Source organism: Sitodiplosis mosellana, unplaced genomic scaffold, assembly GCF_009176505.1.
Source record: "Sitodiplosis mosellana isolate CC-2019 unplaced genomic scaffold, AAFC_SMos_1.0 Smas_scaffold_6165, whole genome shotgun sequence".
Classification (NCBI taxonomy): Eukaryota; Metazoa; Arthropoda; class Insecta; order Diptera; family Cecidomyiidae; genus Sitodiplosis; species Sitodiplosis mosellana.
In genome coordinates, this window is record NW_022601406.1 from 4,767,918 (window position 1) to 4,783,441 (window position 15,524).

The 15,524-nt window shown below is 33.4% G+C and overlaps 4 protein-coding genes across 4 annotated transcripts; 3 read left to right on the top strand and 1 right to left on the bottom strand.

Annotated features, from left to right (window-relative positions):
- The first annotated feature begins 750 nt into the window (after positions 1-750).
- Positions 751-4,428, top strand: LOC129574634 (constitutive coactivator of peroxisome proliferator-activated receptor gamma-like). The gene is made up of 4 exons (XM_055456921.1): positions 751-1,511; positions 1,605-3,459; positions 3,533-3,733; positions 3,819-4,428. The coding sequence occupies exons 1-2, from the start codon at positions 1,423-1,425 to the stop codon at positions 2,755-2,757; spliced, it is 1,242 nt and encodes a 413-aa protein (XP_055312896.1). The 5' UTR covers positions 751-1,422; the 3' UTR covers positions 2,758-3,459; positions 3,533-3,733; positions 3,819-4,428.
- Positions 4,429-5,391: 963 nt separating this feature from the next.
- Positions 5,392-6,550, top strand: LOC129574795 (BTB/POZ domain-containing protein 2-like). Its single transcript, XM_055457260.1, has 2 exons — positions 5,392-6,112; positions 6,453-6,550. Exons 1-2 carry the CDS (start codon positions 5,392-5,394, stop codon positions 6,548-6,550), a joined length of 819 nt encoding a protein of 272 aa, XP_055313235.1.
- A 3,917-nt stretch (positions 6,551-10,467) lies between these two features.
- LOC129574641 (uncharacterized) lies at positions 10,468-11,532 on the top strand. Its single transcript, XM_055456931.1, has 3 exons — positions 10,468-10,817; positions 10,977-11,096; positions 11,206-11,532. The coding sequence occupies exons 1-3, from the start codon at positions 10,751-10,753 to the stop codon at positions 11,424-11,426; spliced, it is 408 nt and encodes a 135-aa protein (XP_055312906.1). The 5' UTR covers positions 10,468-10,750; the 3' UTR covers positions 11,427-11,532.
- Positions 11,533-12,467: 935 nt separating this feature from the next.
- Positions 12,468-13,757, bottom strand: LOC129574796 (ankyrin repeat and SAM domain-containing protein 4B-like). Its single transcript, XM_055457261.1, has 3 exons — positions 13,643-13,757; positions 13,474-13,572; positions 12,468-12,614 (listed from the first exon to the last, which is right to left on the bottom strand). Exons 1-3 carry the CDS (start codon positions 13,755-13,757, stop codon positions 12,559-12,561), a joined length of 270 nt encoding a protein of 89 aa, XP_055313236.1. The 3' UTR covers positions 12,468-12,558.
- Between the last annotated feature and the right edge of the window lie 1,767 nt (positions 13,758-15,524).

A 15,524-nucleotide genomic window follows, 5' to 3' on the forward strand; every position in this document is an offset into this window, starting at 1 on the left:
GTGGTAGTGAGTAGCCTGATGCGATGCTTCTCAATGTAGCGACTAATACACGCGCACTTGTTTCCATTCTCTTTGTCGCTTATTCGCAAAACGTATGCCCACACTTACTACGGTGTCACATTTAGAAGCTAAGTGTGGAGTCGCGCTTGGGTAGTTACATTCGCATGGCCTGAAAAGGTGAATGAAAAAGAAATTTTTTTAATTGAGCTGCGTGATCCATTTACCTCTGTGAGCTGCATAAAGAAGTGGTGTATATAATTGTGAATCCAGAGCATTTGCATTGGCATTATTTTCAAGAAGAGTACGGACTATATTGTCATAGCCTGGAAAAAAAGTGGAAAAATGCTAATCGAAACGTTCAATGTGTAAAATGTGTGAACCATTTACCTCTAATTGCTGCGAAATGAAGTGGTGTCCATTTCCACATGTCTTCAGCATCTACTTTTGCACCATTTTCAATAAGAACACGAACTATCTTGTTCTGGTCTGAAAAAATGATGAGAGAAATTCCAATGAAAAAGGCCAACTGTCATGGAGATGTGTAAACGATTTACCATGAATTGCTGCGAAATGAAGTGGTGTGGTATTTAGGCCGTCTTGAGCTTTAATATTAACAGTAACACCTTCGACGATAAGTTTTTGAATGCCAGTTAAGTTGCCTAAATAAACCAAATGGAACGAAATGGATTTCATTTTAATTGTTAAAATACCGCTTGAAATTGACGAGATTTTCCGTAGCTCACTATTTTTGGAGTATTCTATCAATAAATCCTCCTTGTCACTGAGTGCTGTAATGAGACCGATATGTTAGACTAAATTTAGAGGTTATCAACAAAGTTATTTAAAATTCACCGTGAACACTTCTATCAACGACACAAGCCACAACTAGGAGAATGACTGCAAATATACGTGTTACAACGAATCATTCAAATGGAAGTTTGCTTACGATCGATCTTCATTTGAATCCTTGATAATCGCAATAAAGGTAGAAACAGAAAATGTCATTTTAATTGTAAATCAAGCATCAGTTTTAATTTAAAATGATCAAAAAATTAGAAAAACAAATTAAATTGAAGTGAATGTTAAATGATAACGCCTTATCTGAAGCTAAAACTTTAGTTATAACGATTTGACTTTCGCATTTGATTTTTCAAAACTCCCGCCCAAATTGCAATGAACGTTTGATCGTTTCAATTGGATAATATGACATACGAAATACGCATTCCGGTTTTGACAGATAGTATAGCACGATTAAAATGCATACATGCATACCAGTACTTGTAAAAATACCGTATCTCGATTACGAAACCTAAATGAAACGAAATAGTATTTAAAAAGCACCTCGATTTTATTGCGCATCATTTTGCTTTGTTCTTTGTTAAACGAGTGAATATTCCAGAGCTACAATTTTATTCTATAAAAATGGGTATTCCAGGAATGAAAACCTTTCTATCTGAGAATCAGGCCATCGCTCCAATAAATGTGTCGGAGGTGTTGGAACAATATAAACGGTAATTGAACAAATTATTGACTTAAATATTCGAAGTAATGAATTTCACTTTGTGACGAAATTCACTGATAATAAATATTCACTAATTTTACAGCAACAATCCCAACAAGAAGCCATTGATTGTAATTGACTTTCCTAACTTTTGTAATGGCATTTTAAAAAGATTTAGTGAGTTTATTTACGGTGGTCGGCATTTTCAAATGCAACAATACTTTGAATTGATTATGGAAAAGTTTTTGGGCTGTGATTTGGTTTTCTTCACCGATTGCAATATACAAGACGGTAAAAGGGCCGAGTGGCTAAATCGCCGAAACCAAGACTTTGGAAGATACCAAAATCTATATAGGAGCATTGAAGAATCTATTACTTCAAATGCACTTATGGGAATCGTTCCCGATATGACCTTGAGGTCAGTGTGTTTTGAAATCGAGCGGTTGGCACCAAAATTCGGGCAATTTTACTACTCATACAAACGTGAATGTGATGTTGAAATAGCTCGCTATGCTATGGAAAACAATGCCTTGGCTGTCATATCAAGTGACACCGACTTTGTCATATTCCCTGGACAATGGAAGCTTTGGGCAGGCGAATTTTCCTTGGACAATTCAGGCTCAATAATAACAACTGAATACAACCGAAATGCCCTCACCAATCTTCTTTCACTCTCTCATGATCAATTGCCATTATTTGCCACATTGTTGGGGAATGATTTCACAAAGAGATTCTCTAGACAGCTAGTAAGGAAGTTTGGTTACGGTTTGGAATCCAAGATCAATGTTTCGAACTACGTTCGCAATTTGAACAGTGCTTTCTTTTCCGACCTTGACCTTGTGCGCATTACTCAAGATATCTTTGGCTACACAAATCGCGAACTTCAACAGATATTTAGACAAAGCCTTGATTTTTATGACATCGATTCTCCGATGCATATATGGATTGATGCAAATAGTTTATATCCATTCGCCGATCAACTGTCTGGTACAGCAATTTATCCAACATACTTGATGATCATGAGTAAGGTTCAATGCATTAGCATGGGCTATTATGATATGCTTCAAGGAGGACGCGGTAACAGAAATCTGCCCAGGGTTCTTATCGAATGGATGAAACGTAAAAAAGGAGTTTTGCACAATGATGATGCTACATATACTTTCTACATTTTGGCTAAGACGGATTATAATCGAGACTTTCAGGAATATCGTGAAAGACCAGTCTATCCACCAAGTAGGTGTAGTTCAATGCAATAAATTAATCTATTTTCTTCCTATTTTCAGGTTCGTCCACAGTTCTCCTTGGCCAAACGAACCCATGGAAATTAAAAAGCTCACGGATTAAGGGTTCTCCATGACCAAAAGCAGAAACATACCGTAAACGAATAAATGAGCTTTTTTGATAGTTTTTTGTTTACGATGTTACGGATTTCTCAGTTATCCCTGGCAAAAAACCTCAGAAATAAGTACAGTACTGCATTTCTTGTAGTGCTAAGAAGCTTCTCCTTGACTATACAAGCCTGGAAAGGCATAATGAGCTCGGGTCAAGTAAATAGAGGTAATCATGGCCTAAAAACTATAATAACGAGCTCTCAGATCAGATCAATAATAGGCTATAAACCCGAGAACGTCAAAATCGATTGTTCTTGAGAAGCTTGGTTACAAGGTTATCCCTGCCTAAACGAACTGGACGTGGTGAACATATACCGGTGTTGACGATTCTTAAGCACTTAGAGATCTTAAAATGCTAACCATATTGTTCGAATTTTAGTTATAATTCCTCCTTTGGATCGTTTGTATCTTGGAAGGGGAAATGACAGTGATCCGGAATTAGATTCGATCCGATTTCAAATCTTAGGATGGATCATGTCACTTCCTGAAGAGATCATATCGAGAATCAGAGAGTATGGCAACGTTTGGCAACGGATGAAAACCATTACTCTATATGCATTGGTCAAGGTATTATCCAAATTTTTTTTTTTTTTTTTTTTGAGAAATTTATTCAATTCAAAAAATATTTGCGCTCAAATAGGTAGGATTGATCAGTGTTGAACAAGCGGATTCCATTTTCTACACCGAAAAGAGAGCACATGACAGGAACATCCGAAATGTGGTTAGACCGACGAACCTCTTGCGTGAAAACATTCGTGCTGCTCACATTTATAACATCGCTTTTTCACATGTTCGACAAAATTTTGCAATCGCTGGACTTTTATCTGAACATTTCCTACAGGTTCGCAAAAGCGGTTTTTTTCTATAATAGTATGTTGTTTTTATATGTGGCTATTTAAAATATTAATTTGTTTATGATATGACAGAATCCAGACTTTGATGTAACCGAGACAGTTTTACTGTTTGATGGAGTTTATTTTCATTGGTTAATAGAACAAATTGATGGAATGATGCCACAGAAATATCAGGATTTCCTCGTACCCATTAGAGAATTTCGGATCTATGCAGAACTCCAGAATTGAATAATCTTCATAGCATAACAGAAACAATGAAATATCTTTTGTTCTAAATTCTGATTTTACTGTTTTTTTTTTCTTTGGTAAAATCACTAATCAAATTTAAAACTATCTTTATTAATATGTGGGTTTTAAAAATGGAATTACTGAAAATGTATCATCATATTTTATTCAAAAATCTAGAATCCATATTTCGAAAAGTTTTTCCAAAATTATGAAAACCTTTATGAATTTTGATTTATGCATGCTGTCATGTTTTGTCAAAGTTTTTCATCATTTGGATAAAAAAAATCGATATATGGACGGACTCTCATATGATATTACACAAGTAAATGGTTTGCAATTTATATTGGGTGGTGGAATTCTTTTAAAATCATATGGGTTATCAATGAATTATACGAAAATATGTTTTGTTTGTTCTTCTTCAAATTCAAATAAAGAATGTACTTTATCTCTAAAATCTTGTGTTAATTTAATCAAATCAAAAAACTTCTCCAAATGAATTTCGAACAAATAAATGTGGATTTTTTCTTATACCTCTGTGTAGTTTATCTACTTTTTTATCTTTTGCAACACATACAATTAAAATCGCACGTAAAAATGATGAAAACGACATCGAAAATGACAATTAAAAAAAACGATTGAAGAGCTTCATATAAAAACATTCAGTATTTTATGAATATTTATCATTTTTCGTGGCTTTTCTTATCCGCTCGTAAGTCTGGTGAAAAGGGTGGATTTCCTCGTTCCCTTAGAGAATATCGGATTCATGCAGACAACCAGAATTGAATAATCTTCATAACATGAATAAAACAAAAAAAAATACCTTTGTACCAAATTCTGATGTTGTTATTTGGTGAAATCACTAATTCAAAATAAAAATCATTAATTTCTTAATTGTATAGTATTATCGTACAATGCATTAATTCATATTGACATTTACATAAGTAAATGGTTGAGTGTGTATAGCCGGTATTCTATAAGAAGTTTCTGTAGAAACCGTACATTCGGTTACACATTGGCATAACATCTGGTTGTTCATTTGTACACATTAACCATATAATTCGTAGAGAAAGCATGTGTCGAAAAATTCACGTCGTTGTATCGATATATAGGTATGTGTAAGTCACATACCGAATACTAACATCTCATTTGATTGTGTAAGATTCTTGTATGAATTTTCTTTTGTAAAACTTCCGACAACGCTTCTATGCACAAAATATATACCGAATCAGTCTATACTTGACTTCTCGCTTGAAGTGATCAACATTCGTTTTAATTTTTCTCCGTTAAAATGTCTAGACTGGCAAATTTAAGGTTCCATAGTGGCGAGGCATATAAATCTTTTGAAATTTCGTTTTCAAAGTTATATCTTGATGCGAAATTATCTGACGTCAGTTTTAAATTCAATAATGGTGCAAAAATGATACCAGGTCATAAGGATATTTTAGCTATAGTAAGTCCAGAATTTAAAAAAATGTTTTCTGGGCCAAAGGAACCACAAGTTATTGAAATGTCCGATATTAGTTGGAATGGTTTTGAAAAGCGTTTACAATTTTTGTATTCAACAAATGTTGCACTTACAATGAAGAATATTAGTGAAGTTACACGTCTAACATATAAATACCAAGTATCCGATTGCTGTAATACGTGCGTTGAGTTCCTGCTGGCTAATCATCTAGAAAACGATATTATTTGGATGTACCAATTGGCTCTCGATATCAATAACGATGATTTAAAAAATTATTGTGAAAAGTTCATCAGCCAAAATTCAAAGAAGTTATTCGAATCCGATGAGTTTCAAAGTTGCGATCAAAATATGTTGAAACGTATTCTACAAATGGATATGTTATCATGCCCAGAGATTGATGTATTTCATGCATGTTTAACATGGGCAAAATGTGCTTGCAAACGAAATGAATCGGAAAATGTAAAACAACAACTGGGCGATTGTTTCAATTTGATCCGTTTTGGTACGATGGATACGAATGAATTTATTATTCACACTTTGCCATACAAAGACCTATTCACGCGAGAAGAATACGAAGACATTTTGTATAAAACGTCGGTAAAATTTAATCATACACCGAGATTAAATCCGTATTTGTGTGGTACAAAACCGAAGAATACATTTTACTATCCATGTGAGCGTTTCGACTCTCATATCAAGCACAATACTGAACCGTATCAGATTTCTCCCACAGAATCTGTATGGTTCTCAACGGACGCACCAATTTTGTTGCATTCAATTGAGTTCGCACCGATTTATCAAAGAGACTACCGCGCGAGAAAAACCAAAGCGGAATGTGAATTTAATGTGAAATTCATCGAAACAATTGCAAATGCATTCAAAATGCGAGGAGAAGAGAAAATTCTATATGAAGGACGCATAACGCTGTTTTCATCGCATAGTAACCTGAAATTTCCGCAAGAGCTTTTCATTCAACCCAACATGATATATGAAATTCGCCTGGAACTCATTAGGTATGGTCACTATTATCATGATTGCACATGGAAGTCCAAGTATGAATTTCCAAAGTCCAAAGATGCATATAATACCCGCGATTCCGGGTATTGTATAACATTTCATGAACACCCTAGATGTGAAAAACGCCACGGATTAGTCACAGATCTAGTAATTGACGAATATTATTCCAAAAATTTTACTTATGCACTTTTCAAAAATTACTACACACGTTAACAATAATGTAGACGTGGTATTTTAAATATTTCTACTTTGCTAACATAAATATTTTTAGTTTTTCCATTATAATGAGAAATAATAAAAAAAGCTGTTGTTTGTTTGTTGTTTATTCTGATATACCACTGTTTATATACAATTTTCTAATGTGATAAGAATGGCTTTTGCAATCACCTTTTCACTAATGAACTAATTAAATTGAACTGAATCGAATTGCTATTGATTAACAATATGTGTTATAATTGAATGTTGCAATGAATAGAATTTGACTTATGAAATTCCATCATCCTTCCCTTCAAATTCTATTCATTTTACAATAAGTGAAATCTGAATTTTAAATATGAATACAATTCTTTGATGTTATGTTACTTGGATAAACACTCGTTCAGCTTCTTTTTTCGGTCTGCTAATAAATTTGCTTCGGTAATTCGATGCGCTGAGTATGTACCATATTCCCATATTCGCTTCCTCTTACTTTTAATTTAATTTTATAGTCCATCAGTGCATAATTCTTACTCATAATCTTGCTCATAATGCTCCCTCACCAATTTTACATCAATCATTATGATCGTCAGTTCACCTTCAAATTTTGAAGATGTCACTCCGTTCACCAGCTTTTACTTATTTCCTGAAAGATGTCCGCGTATTTTTCCGTTTAATAATGGTGAAACGTTCTTTGGACGTAGTAGAAAGTACAATCACTTTACTCTCTGTAATCCATCGATCAGAATCCATTTCTCCATTATAACTCGAAATAATGGAAATTTTCGTGTGAACACTTTCACTTCTCAATATATCGTCTAAATGATGTAACTAGCTTAAGATCCAGTGCCGAGTTAACCAAATTTGGTGCCCGAGGCAAAAATGATTTTGGTGCCCCTTGCAATTGTTTCCCGTTATATATACAAATAATTATAGATAAAATGAACGTACATATCGAATGCGAGCGGTAGCGAGCCAAATTTTTCTTTAGAAATACCATTTTTGAGGCACCAAAAACATTTTTGGGCCCATTTTTGGCTGCGTGTTTTCTTTTTCAGATTATTAAAAAAAAAAATCATGCTTGTGATGCCCCCAAGAACGTGGTGCCCGAGGCAACTGCCTCATTTGCCATATGGCTAACTCGGCACTGTTAAGATCATATGAAATAAACATGACTTTGTGAATGATTTTTATGAGAAAAAAAACTGTTTGTCTTTCATTTGTGTTTTCTTAATCTTCTAAACGATACTACGACAACCTGGAAGTAAAAAACGTTATATGCCTATTTTTTTAGTTTCATTTTGCATATTATTGGTGGAAGATAGTTGGAATTTTATTGGGAAAAATTGATGTTCTTGTCGAATTCTCGATTTTTATGGAAAATCACTGTGGTATTTCTGATTTTTTATTTTTTGCTAAAGTTTCTGCTTCCAGAGTCACATAAATTCTTAAATCTGTTATTTAGTTTTATTGTTCTGTTTCTGCTCACTGCTGTATCCAATATTTTATGTATTTCTCAGAACTGTGGTTATATTAAAAAAAAATTTGTGTTGCTTTGGACATTTTTTTCATTCTTAGCTTTTCCAGACAAGATGTTGACCGTGTGACTGCGTCCTTTTGCTTTTAATGGCTGGTTTTTATTATTCATTAGAAAAAAGGTTTGTTTCGAGACAAAATATAAAAAAAACTATGTTTATTTCATATGTTAATCTCATATGATTAAATTTTGCGGTTTTATTGTTACACATTCTTCGTAACACTCATACGTTTCGTTGCAAATGCAAGAACTAATGGCAGCCGAGGACAAAAGCAAGGAAAAAGTTTATTACTTTTTTTATTGCAAAAGGCAAGTTACCACACATATGCATGAAGTGGAATTCGGTTCGAACAAATCGAGTAACACAATATTGTGTTGGTAAGGATGATGTCATGAATGTTAAGCACATTTGCGATTTTATTGATGTCTAGAAATGTGTGCGTGTATTTTTCCTATTCTATTTTGCATACCCACACACGGATATAAAATAACGAAATGCTTTCATCCATTATGAACATGGTCAAATGCACACTATAATTTAGTTTCGTTTCGTCCGATAGCTGTGGAAGTTGAAATCAACGTGAAAACGCTTATCGCTTACAATTTTTACAACATATTTTGCTAGTTCATTCACGACATTACATTTGGATCTATTGCAGTTTCTTTCACAGTGAAATAATCGTTATTGTGAATATTTTATACTGACATGGATACAAATAAGTTCGATTTAGAATCACTGGAAAAATTAAACTTGTATGATCAACTTACAAAAGAGATATTCGATTCAGACACATTTGTTCTTTGCAAACAAAGCTCCTTGAAAAAGATTTTACAATTCAATGAAGCGAGATGCAAGGAAACGGAAATATTCCATGCATGCATAGCATGGGCTAAATTTGCATGTCAACGAAAAGGACGCGATAAAAATGATGCAAAAAATTTAAGATTGGAATTGGGCAATTGCTTTGAGTTAATACGATTTGGTGCAATGCGTCCTGAAGAGTTTATCAAACACACTGCATCGTACCGAGATATGTTCACGCGCGTTGAATTCGAAGATATTTTATACAAAAAATCAAGTAAATTTACACCAAACAAATTCAATCATGAGCCACGACTTTATTTTAAAGGAGATCTCGAGTATGTTCACGATAAGATTGATTACAAGTGTCCACGAGAAAATAAAGAAGAGCATCCAGAGTTACTGGATAAGCCATATTGTGTGGAAAATACCGAATCGGTGTGGTTTTCAAGCGATAAATGGATTGCGTTGACCGAAATTCAATTCATACCAATTGGGTTGATCATACATAATAGATTCAAGCCACATCATGAAAACTTCGAATTTGATATAAAAGTTATTGAGGTCGTTGCTAACGGGTTCGAAATGGGCATAAATGGAAAAGTCTATTATTCTGGAATCGCGACACTTGGACGAAATTACACAACCATTTCACTACCACAAGCAATTTATATTAATCCAGAGTGTACGTATGAAATTCGATTGGAAGTTATCAATCATCCAAATCCAGGCGACGATTTTGCTTTTCATTTGGTTGCATGGCATTCAGATTATGAATGCGAGGATAAATTTAAAATTGTATTTCATAAAAATCCTAAGAAAAGTAAATGGCATGGGCTGATATCAGAGCTAACAGTAAAACGTCTCGAATGAAATTGAATTCTTCTCTTCATTCATAAAAAAAAATGGAAAATAAAAAATAAAAATACAAAATAATAAGGAATATGTTATAATCGTAAACTGGCACATTTCGTTATTAAATAATTTTTCAATTCGATATAATTTTTTTTTAAAAAGGAATTTGATAAAAGATTATAAAAAATGTTCTGTTTACAATAAAATCGATTCAATAAAAAAATGCCTATATTATAGTATAGTTTATTGTTCATTTTTTTCGCTCTTATTTTTACTCCTCAAAGTATATATCAGGTATTTCAGTATCACTGTTTGTCAGAAATTCTGACTCAGAATGTTGATGATATCATTTTTGGCAGCGAGCGTTAATTGTTTTTTGGTTGATATTTACCTTGATACATTCATTGCATACACACAAATGCTGTTTATTCATTGTGATATACAGAGTGGTCTATGGTCGAAGAGTTAGAAGGGGGAACATTCGCGGAAAATATATGAAGAATGACGCTTCAAGAGAAACTTTGTCTAGTGCAAACTGATTTTTGGCAGAAAATTAACAGCGGAGGAATGATGCTTGGAAGAGCCTCCATCTACTCTGTGTACATACATGCCCATTCACAAATATACCCACATCGATATACACCGAAATATGAAATTAGCAAATGATTTCGTATATTTTTAAAATGACATAAACCAGTATCGTTTGGTCTTTGAAGAACGCATATCGCACTGTTTGTATATAGATATTGTTTTATTTGTTCACGATATTACGTTCTCATTTTGTCTTCAGTTATAAAAGACAGTACAATACATTAAATTGTATACAGTTCTCTACCCAAATTCCAAACAAACAGTTACGATTTCAATAATAATAGAAAACAGTTCTTCTATCAAACTCTTCCAAAATGGGTATTAAAACATTCACTATAGCTGTGGTAATTTTGACCTTTCTAAGCACGTCATTTCAAGGAGGTATGTCTTTATACTACTTTCAATTCGTAAAAAAAAATCACTTTTTTTTAAAATAATTCTTGAATCGACGCATAAATTGTTTCTTTTTTAAAACTCAGATTATTCAGAGCTTAAATAAAAAGAGTAAACACAATTTTTTTTTCTCGTTGTTTTTCCTAGCAAATGCACTAAAGTGTTGGAATTGTATAACGGGTGTTAAAGGTTGTGATGATCCGTTTGATCCAAATGAAATCAGCAATCAACTTCTGACAGACTGTCCCTGGGTATGCGTCAAGACTGGTAAGCGAATGGTTGTTTATCCAAGATATTGTTGAACATAATAGATATTTGCGTTTCTCAAAAATGAAATGACCGTACATTAATTATTATGATTTTAATCACCTTACAGTTAATGGTTATAATAACCAGATGTTTGGAGAAGGGAAAGTGTACGCTCGAAGCTGCAACATTGAGAATATTTGTGATGTGCATACATCAGATTTCTGTGAAACTTGCAAAACCGATGGTTGCAACGGCTCAGCACAAAATGGAGCAACTTGTGAAATTGTCATCAATTCAACGGCATTAGCCATATCTACTGGGATTCTTTATGGGATTTTAATCTCATAGAACTGAACGAAATAATTTGCAACAAGCAAAATATATATTTAACAGCTGTTTATAAATAGACATTTGGAGATTTTATAAATAAAAATGATCGCAATTCACTTGATAGCTTTCCGAAAATACCAACTGTTTTTTTTCAAATATCATAATTACTTTTTATTTATTAAACTTTCAAAACATCTGCGACAATCCACCGTAGAAGAAGAAAATGTTAATCTTAGTACATTGTTCGAAATATTCGTTGATAGTATAAATATTACCACACTATTATTGTGTGCCAAATAGATTATCTATTGGAGCCGCAATTTGAAGAGGTGTTGATTCTAAGTTTTTTTCTGCGCTTAGATCTGCTCTTTTTCCAATGAGAATTTCAACATTGGCCAAGATTCATAATGAAAATACGATATTATTTGATGCACCATGCAACCCCGTATTTACTCTTAAATTGATTGAATTGAAAATTTTATTCGTAATCTCTTAGATGAATATTCAAATCTTGGAAAATTTGCCGAAATGACTTCGGTTAGGGCGATTTCAATTGTAGATTTTATGGAGTTTAATCTAGTGTTTTTACTTTTTTTTATGTGAGAACAATTTTTTTTGAGTAATCGGCTATCGAAAAACTGCTATAAAATGGAACAACTCAAATCTTGGTCAAAAAACGTATTTTCCACAAATCGAATTTTTTTTCGAATGAAGAATGGTTCCAAATTTTTTTAGATAAATTGTAGAATTAAAATCAATTGTCTGTTTTCGAATATGTCAGCCCAACCGTTCGATATTGAGACGAGTCAAACTCAAATCTTGGCCACAAATTGAAATTTCTACAAAGTGAATCTTCCTCTTTTGTTGCTTGGTTCCATAAAATTGTAGAAAAAATGTAGAATTCAAATCAGTCATCTGATCCTTGATGTTTTCAACAACTTATTTGGCTCCAGGGGAGTTTAATATTTAATATGGGAATAAAACTGCTATAAAACTGCTTTAAACTGCTATAAAACGTGTTTAAATAATTGAAGTAGAATTAATTGTAGTGGCCTAACAAGTAATATTTGGGAAAATTGCATAGGTATTATGTAAATAATATATTTTGAAACATCCCATCTCCAGCATGCTTTGTCCGTCCCATTTTTATTCATATATATTGTTTGTCTTCAGCTTCCTTCAAGATTTGAGCCACTTCCGTCTTACCTACATTGAAATAAAATCATAACAATTCAACGATTTGTAATTACTGTCGTGGACTTTTGCATTAGTTTTAAGTTTTTTTTCTTTGTTAATTTTAGTTTCATATTTGTTTCATGGATTCTTTTTTAATTTACTCATTTAGTTTGCTCATGCATTGTTCAGTCAAATCACCGAACGCTGAACGCACTCACATTTGCTCTCGTTTCAAATGCGTTCTGCGACTTGACTGATGTGTGAGTAATATTCGCGCTAAGACGCTAATACAAAGGTAAGCGTACTGCGATGCGGCGACAGTTCGAAGAAAGAGAGAATCAAAATCAGTTTAGTTCTTCATGAGTCTCAGCACAGGACAATTCCTTATTGAATTGGCAGTACAAGTTGTGCGCAATTTAATCTGAGTTCGCATTGATACTCGATACACGGAAAGTGTCCACTCGTATCAGCACAAGTTGTGCACATTTTATTTAGGAAATCTCTTCGAATTGGCCAGATCTAAAGTTTAGACGGCTGATTTAAGTGTTCGGCAAAACGTGAGTTCGAATTGATGGCACATTCAAGTTGAATTGCAACTTTGAGAAGTTCTCATAGACCAATTTGCTACTCGCGTTGAACGAACATTCGCATATTTTCACTACGTTTTGTTCCGTTCAATCAAATCAATCGTCACGCTTCCACCACACAAACACGCATCGAATGAACATTGCCACAATTCATAACGAAAGCCAAATTGTCATCAAATGTGCCAATAAATATACACAGAAACGAATTGAAATGTTCGCCTTTTAATACAAATTTTCTTACGGTAGCAAAAAGGTAACAAAGTGCATCACATTACATTTCATGAAAAAATGTGAAGTCTCACCCTCCGTTTCGGCTACTTGACGAGGTGTATGTTTCATTGAGTCTTCTGAAAAAATATTTGCACCAAGTTCGATAAGAACACGAACTGCATTCACTTTGCCTGTAAAGAAAATAAGAGAAGCTCCGATAACAATAGGAAGACTTTTGATGGAGATGTATAAAGGATTTACCATTTTCAGCTGCTTCATGAAGTGGCGTCTTCTTCCAATGGCTTTTAGCATCTACCTGGGGGCAAGACACGGTATCAATTTGTCCTAATTCAACTATTTTGAACGATTTTTCCATTGTTTCTTCTAATTCCATAAGTTTTTGCTAATTTTTTAGTTTTTTCTTCCAACCAATGCATTCTTTATTTCCTTATGGAGATTTTTGTTTTGTTTATTTATTGTTGTTTGTAAACAAATCTGCCTATCTTTTTGCATTGTCTCTGTGTATTTCTTACGGACATATACTATGTACAGTGCAATGCGTTGATATAGGCAGACTTGTTGACAAATAACGGTAAATAAACAAAACAACCTCCATAAGGAAATTTATTGGCAATGCTCAATGTATGGAACAAAAAAGTTTCAGTCTCTCTAATTTATAATAATAATAATAATAATGCACCGCCAAAGACTGGCTGTTTTTATTCAATTCTTATGATTGAAAAAAAATAAAAATATAATAAATATTGTAAATAGAGCTGATTCTGCATAGCCGATTAAATTTGATAATATAATTAACTAGTTACATTAAATGGAATGAGTGATAAATAGACATTTTTCTGCTTTTAGCATAAATCACATTAGGTTAGGAAAAAAATGCGTGCTGTAGGTATTAGCTAATGACTTTATCCTGAAGACAGTATCAGGAAGTTTTTTGAGTGACGATTTAAAGTTGTTGCGTGAAGACGATTGTTGAAATAATGGTTTAATCAAGTTGGAGTATGAACACATTTGGTTGATAGGGGCGGTTTTCGTGATACTCAATCGCTGGTCGATAATTTTAAATAAATATGAAATTCGCGTATTTCTTGCATTTGTATTTTGGGTGACGAAGTTTTTTAGTCGCGGGCAATGAATAATGTCATTGATGAGATCGTAGAAGAACATCATTGAAGCGTTTATACGTCGTCTTTGTAGCGATTGCATGTCAAGTTTTAACAGGCGTTGATTCTGCTAATTTTGCTATTTTTAAACGAAATATCACTATTTTTCTTAATCGTGTCTGTCCCCTAGGCATCCACTGTTGCACCAAAGCGAATAAGAGCGTGAACTACATTCTCATGGCCTGGAAAGATAACTAGAAAAACTGCAATAAGAATAGGAACACTTTTGATGGAGATCATAGTTATCATCGATTTAGGGAAGATTTTTAAGTCGTGGACGAGATAAATTGAATTTCTTTCGAAACTTTCAGATGTCAATTTATGTGCTTTGGTTTTGAAAATCAGCAAAATGTTTATATTCTTCGGAAAGAGGAAGGAAAAACCTTTAATAATAATATATAATTCATGTTTCAAAAATAATTTTTCAAATACTTTAGATAGAATAGAACGAAATTGCGTTCGCTAAATTGTTCGTTGACAACTATGATGGAGATATGTGAACAATCTACCTATTTTAGCTGCGGAATGAAGTGGTGTGTCTTTTTTCTTACAATAATCTTCAGCTTCCACTTTTGCACCATGTTGAATAAGGGCACGAACTAAATCCTCATGCCCTGGCAAGGTAAAGAGAGAAGCTGCAGTGAAAATAGGAAGACTTTCGATGGAGATGTGTCTACCATTTTGAGTTGCATAATGAAGTGCAATCAGACTGTCAAATTCTTCAACATTAACATCAACACTTTCGGCGATAAGTTTCAGAATGCCAGTTAAGTTGCCCAAATAAACCAATGGAACGGAATACACGTCATCTTACCTAGATGACTATTAATCATGATAACATAATAACCCTTCCATAACTTACTATAATTTCTGGAATATTTTCAGAAGGAAAAATAAACAACATTTCTATAGTTTATCATTGATTTGGGAATGTTTGTAAAAGTTTTGTTAAAATTCAAGCG